We start from the raw sequence: 21,957 nt of genomic DNA, 5'->3' as shown, positions 1-21,957 counted from the left end.
CTTTCGATCTCTTAGGTTGTTGCTGGTTGGCTACATTGCTTGTCAGTCAAGGCTAACGAGATGAGTGGCCGCGCCTTGGGAGGCGGGATCTGCAGCCGCATGATGAGTGACACCTGGTGAAGCGGATATTTAAAGACCATGCTGCTGCCAGTGTGACTAGAGCACTTTGTATTGAGAGCACTTTGTATTGAGAGAACCTTTGTAATGAGAACCTTTGAGAGAGACGTTTTGTTGTAGAAAGTGTGTTTTATTTTCGTTACGTTGTCCACATGTATGCTCACTCGTTCCTTGTTTTGGCTGTGTCCAAAAACTTTCTCATAAATGAGTGAAAGGAGAAGGGGATAGGTAAGATTGTCACGTGACATACATTGTACACACGTAGTAACCTTGTCTGTATAAAAACACTAGTTAGGGATTTGTGCCACCCATTGTATTTATGTTTATTAGTTAGTGTAGTTTAGTTAAGACGTCCTAGACGTTGAAGACTTTTTCTTTGACCTTTTCTTTTTAGTTAGTGTTAGAAGTTCATGTGTTAGATAATCTTTTTGCTTATATTATTTTCTTTTGTTTGGCACAATCCGTTTTTCCCCTTTTTCCTTTGTGGTTGGGTTTCTGTTATGGTATATTCATTCATTATACATTTATTAAACTTATTCACTTTATTCAGTGGTCTCTCGTTTTCTCATCTCACTCAGTGTGGTCTGTTGATGCGTGTCTGGGCTGGTTACATGTGTTCCCCTCTTAAAAAGCCCTAGATGGGCACGAGTCATAGGAGGGTCGTAACAAAGGTTTATTAGGGAGAATATTCAGTGTTTAAAACATTTTTCACTCTTATGGGAAGATGTATTTTTGGCTTAACTGACTATCCTGACCAAAAAGAACAGTACTTTTACTTAATTAATTTACTTATTCTGTTGACCAAATTTCACATTCATAAGTGTAAATTTAGCAATAAAAAAAAAAAAAAAAATTATGGTTTTGTTAACTGAAATATGTATTTATATTGACAGTATCAGAGACTCTGTGAATAAGAAAGCAGTAAGAACTTTAAAAATTTGTAAATTTTGCAATTTATTTATTTGATTTTATGCGTGTATAATACTTTCCTCCCCCTGGCAATTGTTTTGTTTGTTGTAATTTGTATTTCCATCTTTTTCTGTTTCTTTTTTTACTTTTTTTGTTTCTTGATAACATGTTGTATGGTATAGTTCTTCGAAAAAAGAAAAAAAAAAGATATAAAAAGCTTCCCATTTAAATTAGTGATACTAGAAAAGTATAAAAACACACTCGGAACACGGAAAATAATAAAATAAGTGAAAAAAACAGTAGACTTGCTAAAGAATCAGAATCAGAAATACTTTAATAATCAGAGGGGGAAATTATTTTTGTTACAGCAAACTCCAGATATACAATATATAATATATATATATATATATATATTAAGAACTATATATATATATATATATATATATATATATATATATATATATATATATATATATATATGCAAACAACAACAACCAAACTGACCAATGAACATATGACCAACTACCTCGCATTTAAAAGAACCAAAAGTGCTCTTTCTGCCCTCCTTACAGGAGACAAACTGTTCAGCAATCTTTTTTCTGTTTACCCTGTCCAGCTTGTCTTTATGTACATGGCACACAGCAACACTGTTGAGGCGGGTTTGGGTCATGGTGCTGCGTAGCCATGTGTTCAGCCTCCGGAGGCTGCTGAAACCATAGATATCATATAAAGGCTAGATGTCTTAAGGCGGAGTCACTTCCGGCATCACCGGCGGCCATCTTACCACAGGGCTCTGTGAATTAAGGTGAGTGAGCAGCACGTACACAAATCCTCTTATCTCGCTGAAATCTGGACGGATTTACAAACGGTTTGGTTTCTTACAAACGTCATTACCGTGGCTATATTTCTTTCATATGGAAGTCCATTTGTATAATTATTCATATATATGCAGTTTCATAGCTACATCTCTGACGTTTATAACAAACCAAACCGTTTGAAAATCGGTAGAAAATTTAAAAGTACATGCACCATGTTGAGTGAGCGAGCACCCTGTGGTAAGATGGCCGCCGTGTGCGGACGTCGACCTCCATTGGCCAGCAGCGTGGACGAGACATCTAGCCTTTATATGATATCTATGGCTGAAACTCCTTTCTGACTCTGCTGATGACACAGGCACAAGGAGGAGTCGGGCAACTGTTTCGACTTGGTCAAAGAGACCACGGACCTCTGGGGTCATCCGTTGAAGAACAGCAACAATTTCAGTGCTAGACTGGAAGCTGTACTTCATTCTGAACAACGCAAGCTGAACTTTGAGGATGTCTGGGTTGATTTCTGGGTACTGTTGGACAACATCATGTATCTTTCCAGTTAAGAGAATTTGTTCCAGGTGCCTTAACATTTGCATTCCCTCCTGCTCAAATCTTTCTCTAAACTGCATGTCAGCAACATCCAGAACTTTGTAGAATTCAGTCCTGTAGTAGTCAGAAGGGGACACATGTACATGTGCAGGAGCACTACCTGTGAAGCGCTGAGGTGGGATACGGACACGAGGAGAGGCAATTGGAGTGAGATAGAGTGTCTCACACATCCTTGTTGCTTTTGTGTAAAGAGCCTGAAAACTCTCTGTGTTTCTCTTTTTGCTGAAACTTTCCTTAACACAGGCAACAGCTGAAAGCATACCATCTAGGGTCTGTGTTCTTCTCTGAAGGGACATATTCAAAACCTCCAACTCCCCTGTGATCTCCAAAGCACACACAAGACCAAGGACAACATTTCCCTGCTGAAATGTCTCATACAGCCCCTGTGCCTTACTAGCCGCATCAGACTCACTCATTGCCATCTCAGCCAAAGCCTTGTTTATGCACTCGTACTGGTTTAGCACACTTCGGATGGCACTAGTGCGGACCGTCCACCTTGTTGGACACAGAGGTCTTATAGTGTGACATGGACCCTCACCCTCCTCAGACCTTGCAATTCCCTTAAATATGTCCTTCAGTTTCCCTGACTGCCCAAACAACACTCCCAACTCATTGACCCAATCCAGAGAATTACGTATAAATATTGAGGCAGTACAGGACCTCTGTGTAATTAGGTTAACACAGTGGGCAGCACAATGAACATAGGGAGCCAGAGGTTGTGTTTTTCTTACAATGGCCTGTGCTCCATTGTATTTGCCAGCCATATTTGCGGCCCCATCGTATGCTTGGCCACGCAACCCAGTGATAGGCAAGTTTAGGCGCTGCAAAACATCCATGACTACTTTTGCTAGATTTTCTCCTGTTGTCAAAGAAACCTCATAAAGACCAATACATTTTTCACGAGGGACTAAATCCTTGTCAACATATCTCAAACACACTGCCTCTTGCTCTTTTCCAGACACGTCTTGTGTCCCATCCATCATCACAGAGAACTGAAGGTGTGGAAGTGATCTGATGTTTTCAACTACTTCGCGTATGATCACGCTGCTGAACAAAGTTAGAATTTCATTTTGAACCATAGCTGAAGTATATACATCCTTTCTACCACCTGTCAACCACTTGGTTAGAGAGGGGTCATCCTCTGATTTGTACTTCAGAACCTGTTCAAAATTTCCCTCACCACATTCATGGCCCCTAAAAGGTAAGCCCTGCCTAGCCAACATCTGCACAGCACCAATGATTTTGAGAAGACATCCCCTTGCTTCCTCTTGCTGTTTCACACTTGCACTAGATAGCTGAACCTGTACTGATTGATCTTCATAGATGTACGTTGTCATAGCTGTCTTATGACTATCAGATCTCTCATGCACAGTAAATCGCTCAAGGGCTTTTTTCCAATTTTTAAACCCAGATGAAATGAATGCTGAATCAGCATTCTTGGCAAGAGGTGATGTCTCAGAGTTAAAGGCTTTGGAGCAGTAAAAGCACAATACACCCTCAACACCAGGACTGACATGGAGCCATGGAAATTTCTGGTACCACTGAGTTTGAAAACTCAGAGTATATTTGGGCAAGGACTGTTTTGCAATTAATTTTGGATCTGGTTGATTGGGCTTACTGAACTGATGGCGAGTAACAGCCACGTCTGAGTTCTCTGCTCCTCTCTCAACCATTTGATCTTCATCCTTATCCTCTCTGACCTCTCCCTCACTCTGTTCTTCTGGCCTGCCTGCTTCGGACATGCCTGCTTCGGACATGCCTGCTTCAGACCTGCCTGCTTCGTGCCTGCCTGCTTCGTGCCTGCCTGCTCCGTGCCTGCCTGCTTCTGGCCTGCCTGCTTCGGACCTGCCTGCTTCGGACCTGCCTGCTTCGGACCTGCCTGCTTCGTGCCTGCCTGCTTCGTGCCTGCCTGCTTCGGACCTGCCTGCTTCGTGCCTGTCTGCTTCGGGTCTGCTTTTTCCTCCCTCTTCATCTCTGTCTTCCTCACTCCTGGCCACATCCTCACATACACCCTAATCAAAACGTTTGAAATGAAATTGTGAATTTGATATAAACACACCAGACACACGCATGCACCTGGGATGGAAATAAGCACCAAACATTACACAAACACACACGCATGGCCTCTCTTCCTTCATAGACCTCTTTCAGAAACTGTAATATTCATTTCATTGCTCACCTGTGAACCTTCCTGTGCTCTATCTGAAACTGATGGCTCCAGCAACTTTCTCTCCAAAACAAGGGTGCAGTGGTAAAGGAATAGGGTCAAACAGTTACAGCTGTGGCACTAGCAAACCTCAGTGAATACTGAAAAGTAATATCATGAAATAAATGCAAACAATATCTAATGACAATAGGCTACTGTTGTTTAATGTCAACATTTTTCAACTTTCAGCTTTCAACTTCACTTACAGGATTTCTCTTGGAAAATATGTCAATCTTCTCCTGCCTCTTTCTTTTCTGCATTTTAATGATACTGCGTGACAAAAAGACAGTGGTAAGCTTGATAGTGACATGGGTCTGACAGGACTGTGACTGAGACTGCTAAATTTTGCTTACTTGCGCCCTGAAGAGGGGAGATATATTTATAAAAAAAAAAATAAATAAAAAAAAGGCCACACAAAGCTTTTTCTCTGATGGTATAAATAATGTAACAATTTACTGTTTTTAAACATTAAAATAATATACGCTTTTCTTTCATAGTTCTTCAACAGATATGCAAACAATGGGTCTCATTCATGAAACACGAGCAGAACGAATTTTTGTGTAAAGCGTGTGTAAAGTGGTTCTGGCGTAAATTTTCGGATTCATTAAAATGTTTGTATTTTCCAAATGTTAGTTGGTACGAAAGAAATCTACACCTGCTCCCAGCCACGCGTAAATAGTGCGTTTAACATCCGAACGTTTTGCTCATTAATAAGGCTGCATTTTAATTCACCTTAATCGGGTACATATTTACACAGCATTTTGAAAAAATATTATAGGCCTATATAGTAATTACATACGGTTTTTCTTTTTACTTTTATTACGAGAGCCAGTAATAGCATCTGCAAACGTTTTTAAAGTTCAAAACGTTCAAAAGTTTTTTTTTTTTTGTTTTTTTTTTTTTTATATTCAAGCTGTTTATTCATTTTTTTTTTTTTTACAAGTCCGCAAGTCACAAGTGTTGCAGTCAAGCTTCATGTCGAACCATTTTCTTTTCACTTCTGGGATTGTTCGATTAACAGATGAAACTCCATTAACTGCATCTGTAATATGCTGCCAAGCATTTTTACCTAAAGCACCTAAAAAATCCTTTTTTTTTAGGACCTGATACGCCACTATGTAGGCGTATGCTTGAAAATAAAATGTGGCGTTTTGAATGAACTTCTGATAATAAAACTTGAATTTCTGCATCTGAGAAATTTCTCTTCTTCATTCGCTTTTGAGAAGACATGTTGAAATCCTTCGTTTGGTGTCATAATATGATGCCCATTTATAGTTGTCAGTGGGATTTAATGGGCGGGATTTATGGTAATTGAGAGAATGAGCGTGCACGCGCGTCCCATTTACGACTGATTGGAATTCATTAACCCACACACACGTCACTATCAAATCTGACGTTTACGAAGTATTTGTAAATCAGGAGAAGAATTTTCGGGAATGTCTCGCAAATCTCTCACATATTTACTCGTATATTACGAATGTTTCATGAATGAGACCCAAGGTCATGATTTCTCACTTTTTTCTCCTCAAAAGGTACAATCAAACACAACAGGTAAGTATCCACTAAAGTAATCAGCTAATCAGCAAACAACGCTCAAAACATCAAAATCAATTGCACTGGCAATAAACCCATAAATACACTGCTTAATAATGGCAATTTGTCCCTCTTGTGGACGTTCCACTAGAAACAAACATTGATGTATTGTTTTAATTCATTACTGTGAAGCTGCTTTGATACAACCTGTGTTGTGAAAAGCGCTATATAAATAAACTTGACTGACTGACTGACTCTTCCTCGTCAATCCCCTGCCTTCTTCATCACAGTTACTTTATACACTACATACCACATACATAACTGAATTTAGCTAGCTGCTGAACAATATCCAAATTAGCATTAGTCGAAAAAACGAAATATAATACAGAAAACACTCGACATGTCAACAAAACAAAAAGAACATCTTCCCAAACACATATCAAGCTTATTTAAAAACCTCCAAAGCATAAACACTCATTCAAAGTACCTGGAAAAGGGAGACGTAAATAACGATAAACATTCAAGTAACTTGAATCAAGTTCCCGCCTCAGCACGAGCTGGCGATACATCTAACACACCAAGAGAGGCGGGACTTAAGGCAGAACAGCCAATCATCAGCCGGTCACACTCAAAGCCGGTGTCACGTTTGAGAGGGAGGGGGAGAGGAGGCAGCCGCAGCGAGCGCAGACACAGAGCGGCCAGAGAAACGGAGGAACGACTGTAGTAAGGCGTTTGTGCAAAACTTCGGAAAACCTGCAGAAAAGGTGTGGGTGTTGAACCCTCTCATCGGGAAAAGTGTGGGTGTTAAAACACCCACATCCCCCACGGGTGCGACGCCCCTGTGTATGACTGTCCTCTTTCTGTGTCACTGGGTCAGGTTTATTTATGATAAAGAAACTAGTGATACATATTTACCATTATCTTTTATTGCAATTGACAATGACAATGATAAAAGCAAAATACTGAATTGTTTGAAATAAAAAGAAACTTGAAAATATTTAATTATTGCTATATAAACTATTAAAGAGAATTAAACTCTTATTACAGTTGTTTATAGTGAGTAATCCACCATCACAATGAAAGAAAACTAAGAAACTAAAGTAACATCTCCAGTTTATAATGAGGATCCTCCTTCAGATCAGAGAGCGGCTTCACATCTGAGTCTCTTAGTTTATTCCCTGTCAGATCCAGTTCTCTCAGGTGTGAGGGGTTTGATCTCAGAGCTGAAGTCAGAGCAGCACAACCTTCATCTGTAACACCACAATCCCTCAACCTGTAGAGAACAATGACACTCTTCAGTCTCTCAGTTCAGGAAACACTGATATAAATGATAAGATATATATGAATTTCTCCTTTCTCCTCAACAGATTTGTATATGAAAGCACTTGACACCTCTTCACATCATCCAATCTTATAACTATCAAAAACATTCAATGTAAAATGAGCTCAGAAGCTTTGGAAAGAATCCACTGAAGATTAAACATCCTTTTCAGTTACTTGATGGTAAACCTTTTTTGTATACATTATTGTTGTATATCATTCATTATTCACCACAGGAGAGAAACAGACGACGTTGAGACTTTTATAAATCTTACCACAGTTTATCCAGTTTACAGTGAGGATCCTGCAGTAGTTCAGAAAGCTGCTTGACTCCTGAATCTCCTACTTTATTCCATGACAGATCCAGTTCTCTCAAGTGTGAGGGGTTTGATCTCAGAGCTGAAGTCAGAGCAGCACAACCTTCATCTGTAACACCACAATACCACAACCTGTAGAGAACAATGACACTCTTCAGTCTCTCAGTTCAGGATCTACAGCTCAGATAAGCAGAACTTCACAATCAGAGACTTAATCCACGGCACCATTAACAGGTCCAGTCTAAGGTTCAGACCCGTTTCTACAAACTGATTGATTAGTTAGTTTCCATATCATAAAAATTACAAGAATATTCGATAACACTTTATTTAACAGTGTCCTTGTTACATCTGTTACATGAACTTACCATAGTAATAACAGGTAAATTATGCATAATTACACGTAACTAACCCTCAACCAAATCCTAGTCCTACCCTAACCCTATAGTAAGTACATGTAGTTGCTTAATATTACTCAGTACTTAAATATATAATTACACTGTAACAATGACACCTTAAAGGGTAACTAAACCCTAAACCAACTTTTTTTAGTTAATGATCTGTAAGAATGGGGCTTTATTAGTGCTGTTCATTGATTCAAGTAATTTTTTTGACATTTGTGTTTAAAGTATTTTAATTTTACTAAATATGGTGTAAAAACGTCTGAGTGCTGCCCTCTTCAGGTTGAACAGTGGCTACTGCAGTTGAATTTTCCTATTGGAAGTTGTGGTACACTCTGACGTCAGAGGGTACCAGCTAACCACGCCCTTGCCTGCAAAGAGATACGTCTCAGATGCACGCCCCCTCTCCACTGGGCTCTGCCTACTTTTCCAGCATTTTTCAAATATTGCCAGTGGGTGAAGTCAGGCTCTGACCAGGGGTTTAGTTACCCTTTAAAATAAAGTGTAACCAAATAATATTTTTTTATGCAAGTACCCAAAAATCATCAACATATCTGTATATGAACACGGCTGTCACATCTTTACATCATCCAGTCATGTTTAATCTATCAGTAATATTGTAAAATTATTTCAGACACATTGGAAAGAATCTAATGAAAATAAAAATCAACATTTCCATTAGTAATTTCACAGTAGATTTTTTTTTTTTGTATGGCAATCATTATTTACCATTAAAATAGAGGACTATGTTGTAGGGATGGGCGATATCTTATCGTTTGCGATATACCGCTGAAAATTCTCCCCACGATAAAAATTTGTCTCCTCGCGATAATAACGATAAGTCTAGTTGATGACGTAGTTTTGTGCGCGCCCGATTCACTGCTCACGTGCGGAGTGAAAACAAGCATAGCGGAAGGCGGACGTGAGGCTGAGGAGAAGCTTGTTGTTAAGCGAGGAGCTACCTCCACAATCTGGAACTGGTTTGGTTACAGAAAATCAGATGAGCAGCAAACTACCGTAATATGCAAAGTTTGCAGAAACTACTGAACAGCGCGAGCGGGAAGCGGCACACCTCACGCGAGTAGGGCTTACATGCTCCGAGAACGGACACTGCACGGACACTGCACTAGTGATATAAAACACACACACACACACACACACACACACACATACATACACACACACACACACACACACAAAACGAAATTTAAATAAATAAAAAAGGAATTTAAATAAATAAAAACTAAATTTAAATAAAGAAAAAAATGAAATTTAAATAAAGAAAAACGAAATATAAATAAAGAAAAACGAAATTTAAATAAAGAAAAAGAAAAGGAAATTTAAATTAAAAAAAAGAAAAGGAAATTTAAATAAAGAAAAATGGAATTAAACAAGACACAACACAACTTAACCTGTTAAGCTGCAACCCCACTTTTGAAAAATCCCCAGAAATGACATACCCAAACTGAAACAGATACAGTTCATGAACCCTTTGTACTAAAAGCACAAGTATGATCTCATTTGAAAGCTGACACCTGGCAGTTTATTGTAAATGTAGAATTAATTATTGTCATAATGAAAAAAATAGTTATAAATAGCTTCAAAGTTTTGTAAAGTTATTAGAAATTTATTTTTATGAAACATATTCATGAAAATAAAATTGAAGTTGGCACTGTAGCAATCTAGAAATGCACTGCAGCTAAAGCCACATGTCTGACCATATTACATTTAAAATATGAAGATGATAAGTCTAAAACTCTGTATTTAGTTGAATGTTTTTCAAGATAGAAGCACCTAGAGCTAGCTAGCATGTTAGCTTAGCACACCATCAATACATGACAATTTATGAGATTAAAACCATGTTTGTGCTTCAAACTTACTTAAAACGCAAGTCAAGTATTTTAAATAATCTTCTGTGATCTAATTTGGCATCAGATAAAAAAATCAGACAGAAAATATACTATTTGATAGTCTTCTGCACAATGATGATAGTCTATATAGATTAGCATTACATTATAAATATAATCTATTATTATGAAAATACCTGGCATGGCTTGAAAAACACAGGTAAATCAAATATCATTGCAATCATGTTTATTGTCTTCAAAACATCTTTATCTGCATGTTACAGCGATCTCTGTAGCTTTGTGTGTATCAGTGACGTCCTGGAATGTCACATGATTATGGCTCTTCTTCATGTTCCATATATGGACTATTATTGTGCATAATAGCGCCCTCAGGCTATTGGTATGAATTGAAAACACAGTAAATTAGCGTGCAGCGTTCATAATGATTACATCGACGCATTTGGGTATAAATTCAATAAATATTATTCCTGTCAATAGAAATCTGATGTAAACCTATGAGAATCTATCAATATTTCTCCAAATCTGCACATTTTTGAGCTGGATTTTTTTTTACCTTTTATCACAGTCTTGGACATGTCAAAGATTAGAAACAACATTGGTTTTGATGCATTGTTAGTTTTTGTGCAGCATCAGATTTTAACTTTTTCTCCCTCATTTACTGTTCGTGGCTGTTTTTGCCCCATTGACTTCCATTATAACCACATTTTTTGATTGCAAAGCCATGACACCATATAATCATGCATTTTTGATTGTTGGTGGTTTTCCCTGTTGGGAAGAGGTAAAATTTGTAATTTTTACTGTTGATAACCAGGTGGAACCATTAACCCTTTAGATAGGCCTGTGCAAAAAAAAGCTTAGTTTCTGGCTTTTACATGGAGTTATATGCAGTTTATAAGGAGTATAATAGCATAATAAAGTGTGTGTTTGTGTGTGTGTGTGTGTGTGTGTGTGTGTGTGTGTGTGTGTGTGTGTGTGTGTGTGTGTGTGTATGAACTCACCTTGATGCAAAATCAAAATATGCACCTCAGCTCTTTGTTTTTGCTTAGTTTGCATTTCTCACCATCAAAAGGCAGCAGATGCATAAATACACTTACTTTGTTTTTGTTTACTCCATGTACTGTAGTTCTGAGAGCTGAGGTGCATATTTTGATTTTCTCAGATGCATCAAGGTGAGTTCACACACACACACACACACACACACACACACACACACACACACTTACACTTTATTATGCTATTATACTCCATATAACTCCATGTAAAAGCCAGAAACTAAGCTTTTTTTGCACAGGCCTATCTAAAGGGTTAATGGTTCCACCTGGTTATCAACAGTAAAAATTACAAATTTTACCTCTTCCCAACAGGGAAAACCACCAACAATCAAAAATGCATGATTATATGGTGTCATGGCTTTGCAATCAAAAAATGTGGTTATAATGGAAGTCAATGGGGCAAAAACAGCCACGAACAGTAAATGAGGGAGAAAAAGTTAAAATCTGATGCTGCACAAAAACTAACAATGCATCAAAACCAATGTTGTTTCTAATCTTTGACATGTCCAAGACTGTGATAAAAGGTAAAAAAAAATCCAGTCCACAATCACATTTTATATTGAAAATGAGTCATTTTGTGTGTTTTTCCCCAAATCAGTGACATCATTTACGAATTTGGCAATTAAAGAGTTAAAATCCTGATTTTTTTTTAAACATTTAGTATTTTTGAGCAGGACTGAGGTTGATTAATAGATTTATGCAAAAAAAATTGAAAAAAATATTTATCTGATACATTTTTACAGCAGTTTAAAGTAGTGGCTGTTTTCAGCCACGAACATAACGAAAGGGTAGTAAATTTGCCTACAGTGTACTGTTGAGTTTTTTAAAAATTTCAAAGCATTTTCCAAAAATATGTGTCAAAATAAGATTTGTCACCAAAAATCATTCCATTTGCTGAAACACAGAAAAAGTTATGGCCAAATTTAGACTCAAAAATACCCCATAGTGGATGAAAACATCCCCAACAGCACATAAGGGTTAAACATAACATAATCTGATATTTTACAGAAGAAAATAATTTATTGTCATATGTATCGTTATCGCAATAAATGCCTGAAATTATTGTGATAAATTTTTTAGGCCATATCGCCCATCCCTACTGTTGAGACTTTTATAAATCTTACCACAGTTTCTCCAGTTTACAGTGAGGATCCTGCAGTAGATCAGAAAGCTGCTTGACTCCAGAATCTCCTACTTTATTCTCAGACAGATCCAGTTCTCTCAGGTGTGAGGGGTTTGATCTCAGAGCTGAAGTCAGAGCAGCACAGCCTTTATATGTTACACCACAATACCTCAACCTGTAGAGAACAATGACACTCTTCAGTCTCTCAGTTCAGGAAACACTGATATAAATGATAAGATATATATGAATTTCTCCTTTCTCCTCAACAGATTTGTGTATGAAAGCAGTTGTCGCCTCTTCACATCATCCAATCATGCTTATAACTATTGTTGTGGAAAATATGCAATTGTCCTGTTACGAGTATGCCTTTTCGTAATCTAGTTAACCTGTAAATAATAAAACTATATTTAATTGAAACTAAGAAGCTTGCCAGCCAAAAGTCTTTGATTTATAAAAAACTGAACTGAACAGAACATGAAGAAGTCTTCTGACCTATAGATTGTGAGTATGAAAATTCAGATGCTTGTGATTTAGGACAGATTTGATGTACTTTACCTAACCTGAGAATAATCAACATAAGGATAAAAGTGTCTAGAAATACGCACCATAAAACACTATCAAAAACTATCAAAAGTAAAATGACCTTAGAAGCTTTGGAAAGAATCTAATGAAGATTAAACATCCTTTTCAGTGACTTGATGGTAAACTTTATTTGCATATATCAGTGTTTCCCACAGGTTGAGAATGTGCTTGTGGTGGGCAGGGCGAAGCGGCGCTTATTGAGCGGGTTCAGAATAAACTAGTCAAACAGAGGTTTATGAACTATTTATTACAGACAATACTCAATATCCTTAACAAATAATTTAGAAATAATGTAGAAATTCATATTATGCATAAATTCATAAAATTTTACTACAAGCTTGAACAAATATTTTCATAATGAAAACTATTTACAAAGTTGACCGTTTCTGTCTGAGCAATTAATTTTTCTCTGCTTTGAAAGCAACTTTCTAAGGCCTGCCTGTATGGATGGGCTTCAGGGGCAGGTCCGTTTACTAATGCTTAAGCGTGCAGCAAGGTGTTCTCCTTGAAGTTTATTTCACATGTCAGTTTTGATCTGAAATAGAAACAAACTTACTTACTTACTTAAACTTTTATTTCAGACCCAGAGGGATCAATAATACAATACAATGCACATACATAGTAATACACACAAAATAAAAATAATAATATAATAAAAATAAAATAAAAACAGTGTTCAGTGTCTAACATACAGACATGTACGCCAGTGGTTCCACAGTCTGGACAAAAATCTTACAGAACTTCGTCCAGGGTTAACCAACACAGTGATTAGGTCATTTTTTGACTCAGACAGCCTACCCATAAATCTATACGTCAAGTTACATAAAACTGCAGCACAGGTAGGTACCCCAACACTAACAAACATATGGCTTGCACTGGAGTCTCTTGGAGCTCTTAGCAGCAGCCTCATGCTGTCATTATAAGCCACATTGAGCTTTCTAATGCTGCCTTGCTTGTAACGACACCACAGATAGAAGTTTGTCAGCTGCAACTGGGCAGGGGACTGTGACACTCTCAGGTGTTGCTGTAAAAAGCAAGGCGTCAAGCATATTTCTGTTTGTGGGAACTGTCATGGTAACTCTTGCCAGAACATCAACCAGCCAGATGATAACAGAAGTGAGGGTGATGTAGGGGAGTTGGATGAGGTTTGTTAAATTTCAAACTGTTTTAGTAAGTTTTCACGAGTTCACACTTACATAAAATTTGAGGGGGTAAAGTTTAATGCGTATTTGGCGTGCTGTCCGGAGGGAGGGCTCCGAGCTCGGAGTTCAGCCCGAACCCAGAGTACTCCCCCCATATGTAAGTGTTTAGGACTAGAAGTGTGGAGAAGGGGTGGTGGGGGGATGCTGCAAAACTGTCAATGGATTGAGGTGAGACAGCTGAATGTATATATACCTCTTACCATTGATTGCTGAGTGCTCTCCACTTGTGTTAATTATTGTGAACGTGCTCCACCCAAACTTTGTTAATAAAACCTCATTTGTTTTGTAATTGTTCAATAAAACCACTTTTTATGGATTTTTATGGACTTGGAGTAATTTTTACTCAAAACTAATGGCTGGGATAGATTCAGCACCCCTAAAAACCCCTAGTTAGACATCTCAAAAGGTAATATTGGTAAAAAAAAAAAAAAAATTAAAAATGCATTATTTTTATCCAGGCCGTCTGGGCACCCCAACTTTGATCGCCTCTCCAGGCGTTTCCCCGAGGATTTGGCCGTGGATAAATTGGGAGGTGTTACTAGACACCTATAAGAACACATGGTAAAAAAAGCTATTGGTAAGAAATTTTTTGGCAGATTGGCAAAAAAAATGCCTAACTTTCTCTAACTATTACAAAGATCGGTGAGGTTACAGAAGGGGGTACGTGAACAAAATGCTGAATTTTGCCATTGATTTAATTCTACCCCACCTTAAAATAACATTAAAACGGAGTATGTATCTCTGTCAGGTAAAATGCTGTAAATGCATGACATCTGATCAAATTACCTCATCTTTTGCGGTCAAAAATGACTGCATTCACACAAGCAGTGTGGATGACCAACTTTGTGAGTTCAGATTATGTTGCCTTGGCAAATCGCGCTATACTGCCGTTCTCGACCATGTACCTTTGTAAAAGTGGGGATTTAGCACTTACTAGCATTAAGAACAAATATAGACAAAGACTGTGCATAGAGATCGATTTAAGATTTAAACTCTCTTCGATCAAAAACCCTGTGTGAGTTCCTGTTTAATGTTAATCACATTATACGAATATCCACACGAATGCAAATGTGACATTGATTTTATACAACAGTTCAACAAACGAAAGGTGTTAATATTAAGTGGTGTTCATTTTAAACAGTTTTGTCAGTATTTTTTTTTTTCAACAAAATATCAACTTTAACGAAAGCCACAGCAGAACAGCAGCATTCATTCATAAATACAGCTATTTGCTAGCCTGGGTTTCCCCATACTGCCTTGCTCACAGCGCGATTTTATTCACGCTGCTAGGCAGTCTGGACACCATGGACCAAATTTTCCCCTGAAAAAGGGAACCAATCACAGAACGGGGAGGGAGCAGCAAGATGATGACGACCGAAGCAGTTTGATTATATCAGACTCGACGTTACCTTCTACCCTCATGTTTATCTTGCACAAACGGTAATATTCAAAACCGTTTCAAAACAAAACAAACGCCATCGTGTACAAATAAATCTTTGACCCATCGTCTTTTTCCTTGTCGAATTTCTCTCACTCTACATACGTCATCTAGTATAATTGAAGCGATTGGCTATGAGCTACATACAGGCGCATTTGATAGACATTCATAGCGCCCAATAAACGACTCTGGGCATTCGTAAACCACGCCTCAAATACGAGAAAATGCACACGTAGTTCCCAGACCAAGTCTCAAATGAGACTTGGTCTGACGTTAGCCAGGCTAGCTATTTGCTTCGTTACTGAATGATTTAATAACTCGATGACTCACTCATAAAGACAGTGACTTACTGCCACCTACTGGTGGTTTTAATTTAATATTTAAAAGTATCACTTCGTTTTAACCATCATTGCATATTTCTCTATTTATTTTTATTTAAAGCATTATTTAATTTATAAAGGTATTTGTAAAAGTAAAAAATGCACTGGAAAATTGATTCAAGGGGGCAAATATTGTCTCTTACTGAAAAAGGTGTGACTGTAGAGAAGTGGGTAGCCTACGTAGAAGGATGTTAAAAGCAATACACATACCAAGGGCAGAAAGTAATATACAGAGGTCACTTGCAAAGTTAGTTTAAAGATACAAACAAAGATCTATAGTGACATGACAATTGAACATTCGCAAAGACCCGCCCCCTTTAGTTACTGTTGCTATGTCCAACAAGCCACGCCTCTCTCACGCCACACCATGATCTCACGCAGAGCGGAGAAAACACATGGCGGAGCAGAGAGTCCACCAACAACACACTGACAACACGCTGACAGACAGGACAGACCAGGCTACTTTTGATATGAAACACAAAGTCTCACCCTTCAAAGTTGGTCATTTTTTAAAGAAATTTAAACGATAAATACCGTTTTGTGGCTCTTTAATGTGTCTGACAGATCGCTCTAGCCTCAGTTAAAGCTGCTCGTGAACCGATCATCTCTTCCTTCTAGTTAAAGCTGCTCTAAGCGATGTTGGGTGACGTCACTTCTAGTTGATGTTTGAAGTATTGTCAAACAAAATGGAGGCTAGCGCGACCCTCCCTCCTCATACCGTCCCCTCCCCCTCTCTTCCGTGCTTCCTGAAACAGTCATGAACCATTTAGAAAAAACAACTGGATTTACCCCGTCCAGCAGAAACTGAGCCTCCTGAACGTCGGATTGGGAGCCCTTCTGCCGGCGCCACCTTTTGATTGTTTTTTTCCGATGTAAATTCAGGACTTCGCGTTCCTTCTCCTTTTCCCTATTCTTTGTTATTTGTTCATCGGAGCGTCGTCTCTTTGGTCGTGTGTCGGCCATATCAAAATTCATGCATGCATCTCTCTCTCTCTCTCTCTCTCTCTCTCTCTCTCTCTCTCAAAACAAAATATTTTACGCATTTTACAAATCCTAAATTGGATTTCGAATTGTATTTTCCTGGGCCGCTCAGGTAAACCTTATGTATGGGAAACCCTGTATATTCTTTTTGTATATCATTCATTATTCATCACAGGAGAGAAACAGACAACGTTGATACTTAAATAATTAAATGAGTATTAAATCATGTTTAATTCAAATTCAGAGTACTTGTTTATTTTTTAGCCTGGTTGATTTAGTTTACCCCTATATGTTAATTAATGCATTAATTATCAAACATGTACTAACAGTTAAGGCTTCTGTTATTCATGTGTGAATCCTTATGACACTCTATTACTCTTTATAGCTCTACATTGGTTCATGATTAGTTCATATCTTTGCTAATCATGAGTTCATGTCGAAATAACTATTAATTCAGGGATTAGTACATGATTATTCATGTACTGTTATTGTAAAGGGTTACCTAAGATATATATAAATTTCTCATTTTACAGTATTGCTTTGGTATGAAAGCACATGCTAAACTCATAAATATGATCATGTTTCATCAGTGTAATGATTGTTGTCAGAGTGACTTACTGAACTGATCTGGACTCTTTAACCACAGGCAGCAGCTTCTGAAGAACTTCATCGGCTGTATTTTGGGCTCCAATAAACTGATCTAGATTAAAAACCTCCATCTTCTGCTCTGATGTCAGCAACACATAAACCAGAGCTGACCACTGTGAAGAGGAGAGTTTGGTTCCTCCTATTCCTCCAAATGTCAGATAATATTGGATCTCCTGCATCAGAGAATCATCACCCAGTTCATTCAGACAGTGGAACAGATTGATGGATCTCTCTGGAGAGATATTCTTCCTGATCTTCTGTTTGATGATCTGAACTGTTTCCTCTGTGTTGTAGGAGCAGCTTCCAGTCTGTGTCAGTAGTTCTCGTAAAAGAGTCTGATTGGACTCCAATGAGAGACCCAGAAGGAAACGCAGGAAAAGGTCCAGATGTCCATTCTTACTCTGTAAAGCCTCATCCACAGCTCTCTGATGCAGCTTAGATAATGAATGATATTTCTTCTGGTTTAAGATTTCTCGTTTGTTCTCGTTTGTAAAGTAAATGTGTGCATATAGAGCTGCTAGATGTTCCTGGATGCTCAGATGAACAAAGCAGAAGACTTTCCCCTGATACAAGCCCAACTCCTCTCTGAAGATCTGAGTGCACAATCCTGAGTACACTGATGCTTCTGTCACATCAATGCCACACTCTCTCAGGTCTTCCGCATAGAAGATCAGGTTGCCTTTCACAAGCTGCTGGAAAGCCAGTTTCCCCAGTTTGAGAATCATGTCTTCATCTTTCACTCTCTTCTCATAGTCCTTCTCATGTTTGATGTTGGTCTGAATGATCAGGAAGTGTGTGTACATCTGAGTGAGAGTCTTGGGAATCTCTCCTCTCTCTGCTTCACTCAACATCTCCTCTAGAACAGTGGCTGAGATCCAGCAGAACACTGGGATGTGGCACATGATGTGGAGGCTCCTCGAGGACTTCAGGTGTGTGATGATTGTATTGGCCAGACTCTGATCACTGATTCTCTTCCTGAAGTATTCCTCCTTCTGTGGCTCATTGAAGCCTCGTACCTCTGTCACTCGATGGACACACTCAGAGGGGACGAGATCCGCTGCTGCTGGTCTGGAGGTGATCCAGATGAGAGCAGAGGGAAGCAGATTCCCCTCAATGAGGTTCATCAGCAGCTCGTCCACTGAGGCTGATTCAGATATATCACACAGTTTCACTTTGCTCTTAAAGTTCAGAGACAGACGACACTCATCCAGACCATCAAAGATGAACAACACTTTATATTCACCACTGGATATTTCCATTTCTTTAGTTTCAGGGAAAAAGCCATGAAGAAGATCTGAAAGACTGAGTGTTTTGTCCTTCATCAAGTTGAGCTGTCTGAAAGGAAGTGGAAATATGAGCTGGACGTCCTGATTCTCTTTCCCTTCAGCCCAGTCCACAATGAACTTCTGCACAGAGACTGTTTTCCCAATGCCAGCGACTCCTTTTGTGAGCACAGTTCTGATGGGTTTGTCTTGTCCAGGTAAAGGTCTAAAGATGTCAGTGCATTTGATCGGTGTGTCTTCTGTTTCTGCTCTCCTGGATTGTGTCTCAATCTGTCTCACCTCATGCTCATTATTGATCTCTCCACTTCCACTCTCTGTGATGTAGAGCTCTGTGTAGATCTCATTCAGGAGTGTTGGGTTTCCCTGCTTTGCTGTTCCTTCATACAGACACTGAAACTTCTTCAGCAGATCTGATTTAAATCTGCTTTGGACCAGTGAAAGATTGACAGATTACAACATAAAGAGAGTAAAATTATTCTCTTTTATAAAATTTTATTTTAGTAAAATAACAACACTCTCTAATTAAATAATTAGACAATATCACACAAGCAACAGTGCTGTTGGTCTATATATCAGTAAAACTGTTATTTGGCCTTTTGCACAAGCCTCTAGGAATTGGATATTGATATAAATTTCATTATTTGATTCTGTTCTCAATTCAAATAAATCTGGAAATACATGAACATTTTGTAGGGAAAAACCTCTCATCTAATGCAGTAAACTATACAGTGGGCCTGCTTCACTTGGATCATTACTATAATATTAAAGGTAAAAATGAGCAACAATGTCCAAATTATTGAATTCAATAATTCAACATTCAATTTAATCTGAAAATCTGAAGGCCGGTTTAATGAACTTCCATAACCTGCAGCTCCTGAACTTCCTGAAAGAGTTGATAGACTGTGAAAGTCTTTGAAATACTGATGGTAACAATAATCAACTCTTTTTAGTAGAAATAGAAATGTGACCTGATTCATAATTTTCACACTTTGACGCAAACACATTTTAGTTTGAGTTTCAAATTTTTCTAATTATTTGCAATTAGTTAACATATTTTAATTAACAATATAACTGACACAGATTTAGATATACATTAAATAATGAATACATCCCTAACAGGTTAAGATCATAACTCTCTAGTGTTCTTTCTAGCTTACTACTGTAATGAACTACTGTACGACCATTGTATAACTTTTCTGAGTTAAATGTAATGTTACTTGGTTCACAAGCTGTTTTATCTCTCCATGGTTGAAACACATTTCAGTAAGTTGTACCGTATATTTCAACATATATTCTTGTGTTCATGGTTCATTCATGTTTATTTCATACTATAACTAGCAATAAAGATCTGATTGGTTCTTGCTGCCGTTTAAAGGAAGGGTTGATAAAGTGTCTGATAAATAATCTGTCACGCCACATTAAAGAGTGACAAACCGTACGTCTGCATCTGTTCTTGTTAGTCCCTGATTAGTTAACCTTCATCCACCTGTGTCTAGTTACAGTAGTTCCCTCGTTTACTCTGTGTATATATTCTCCCGTTCAGTTCTGTCCTCGATTATTGTTCATGTCTATGTTAAAACACGCTGTTGTGTCCTGTTCACCTGCTTGTGTACATTATCTTTGTTTACTATATATTTACTTTATTATTAATAATGGATAGTCTGGGTACAGTGAGTTACTATCAGGATGAGTCTGTCTAGACAGAAATGTTGTACCTCATTTGAGTTGATGTTTGTCTTCTCTTAAATGTCATGTTGTCCATAGACCGGTCACTCCTCATGGACACACAGCTGGACTCTGGTGCCTGTGATCTCTGCTGGTGGAATCCACTTCAATATAATATAGACAAGAATATATAGAGTTCATTTTACATGGATAGTCTCTATATGAGGTTTATCTACATTTATCCATCCATCTGTCTATTCGGGTCTTGCAGTCTCTACTAATGAGCTGAAACAGGTGTTTTATATGAGGGAGACATAAGAAAATGTGTCGTGGTTGTGTTAGGGGCTCCAGAGAAGATCTGGGAAGAACTGATCTAGTCTCTCTAGACAAAAATGGTGTACCTCAGATCAGTTGATGTGTGTTTTCCTTTAAATGTTACTGGAAGCTCCATAGACGCGTCACTCCTCATGGACACACAGCTGGACTCCGGTGGGATTGATTTCTGTCTGCAACTTTGGCTTCAATAGAAAAGAGTTCATATTGGGATTGTTTTTGGTTTTATTACATCCAGATGCAGAAAAGCTTCTGAAAATGTTGAAGAGAGATTACAGTGTACAAGGATCATTCACCTGTGTATTGACATAGATGTGTGCTCTTTTAATAGGAAAGTGTATAAAGACCCTGTGTGAGACGAGACCCTCAGGGCACCAACTATATCTAGATGCGGAAAGTAACTAATTACAAATACAGTTGCTTAACCAAGCTCAGCGCTTTTCAAAGTTCTCTGTCTGTCTGTCAAACATCAGGACTGAAGCTCTGGATCAGCTGTGAGAGGAGACCTGATCCTGTGCTCGACTCCTGCTATTGCAGCGCTTTATAATAGTCTGAGTTTTGATAATAAATGGATATTTGCCAAATTATGCTATACATGCATTATTTGTGTGTGTCTGTGGTCTCTGTCAGTCTAAGCAAAAATGTTGTACCTCAGATCAGTTGATGTGTGTTTTCCCTTAAAGTTCATTGGCTCCATCATAGACACGTCACTCTTCATGGACACACAGCTGGACTCCGGTGAGATTGATCTGTCACCCTTAAACTGACTTTAACAGAATAGAGACAAGAATCAACTTGGCTGATTTAACATGAAAATAAATCCCACATGAGAAGGTTGTCTATTAAGACAGTGTGTTGAAGAGTGATGAGACTGTCCAAGGATAATGTCATATATCATCTAGCTGTCTACTGTATCTGTGTGTCTTTGGACAGTGTTTAAAGACCCTGAGTGTCTCCAACTACTGTATATCCCGGCACCAGAATATGATAGAGACAACAGATCACTATACCAACCCTGGCAAACACACACAACACCCTGTTATGTGCAGAAAATGAGTCTTCTATAACATTAAGATCATATGAAGATTGAAGTACCTGAATCCTGGAGAAGAATCTCCATGTCTGAATGTGTGTGTGTCGTCCATGATTCATTCAGTCTTCATGGAGCTGCTTGGGTAAAAGAT

The 21,957-nt window shown here is 38.2% G+C and overlaps 1 protein-coding gene and 1 long non-coding RNA gene across 3 annotated transcripts in view; one reads left to right on the top strand and one right to left on the bottom strand.

Annotated features, from left to right (window-relative positions):
* The window catches only part of LOC307163783, a 485,677-nt gene that overhangs the window by 390,795 nt on the left and 72,925 nt on the right, over positions 1–21,957 (top strand). The gene's annotated exons all lie outside the window — the stretch shown is intronic.
* The window catches only part of LOC307163686 (protein NLRC3-like), a 19,920-nt gene continuing 3,551 nt past the window's right edge, over positions 5,589–21,957 (bottom strand). The window contains exons 2-9 of one of the 2 annotated variants that reach the window (XM_079879873.1): positions 21,869–21,940; positions 21,424–21,540; positions 20,842–20,958; positions 20,491–20,604; positions 17,463–19,199; positions 12,263–12,436; positions 7,779–7,952; positions 5,589–7,456 (exon numbers count right to left, since the gene is read on the bottom strand). In XM_079879873.1, the coding sequence (XP_079735999.1) occupies positions 7,279–7,456; positions 7,779–7,952; positions 12,263–12,436; positions 17,463–19,199; positions 20,491–20,604; positions 20,842–20,958; positions 21,424–21,540; positions 21,869–21,918 (2,661 nt within the window). In that variant the 5' untranslated portion in view covers positions 21,919–21,940 and the 3' untranslated portion in view covers positions 5,589–7,278. The remainder of the gene's footprint in view (positions 7,457–7,778; positions 7,953–12,262; positions 12,437–17,462; positions 19,200–20,490; positions 20,605–20,841; positions 20,959–21,423; positions 21,541–21,868; positions 21,941–21,957) is intronic. The other variant, XM_079879874.1, reaches the window with a different exon arrangement.

Source organism: Squalius cephalus (genome assembly GCF_949319135.1).
Source record: "Squalius cephalus genome assembly, chromosome: 8".
NCBI classification, from domain to species: domain Eukaryota; kingdom Metazoa; phylum Chordata; class Actinopteri; order Cypriniformes; family Leuciscidae; genus Squalius; species Squalius cephalus.
Note: the sequence above shows the minus strand (reverse complement) of the source record. Positions and strands in the feature narration are given on the sequence as shown.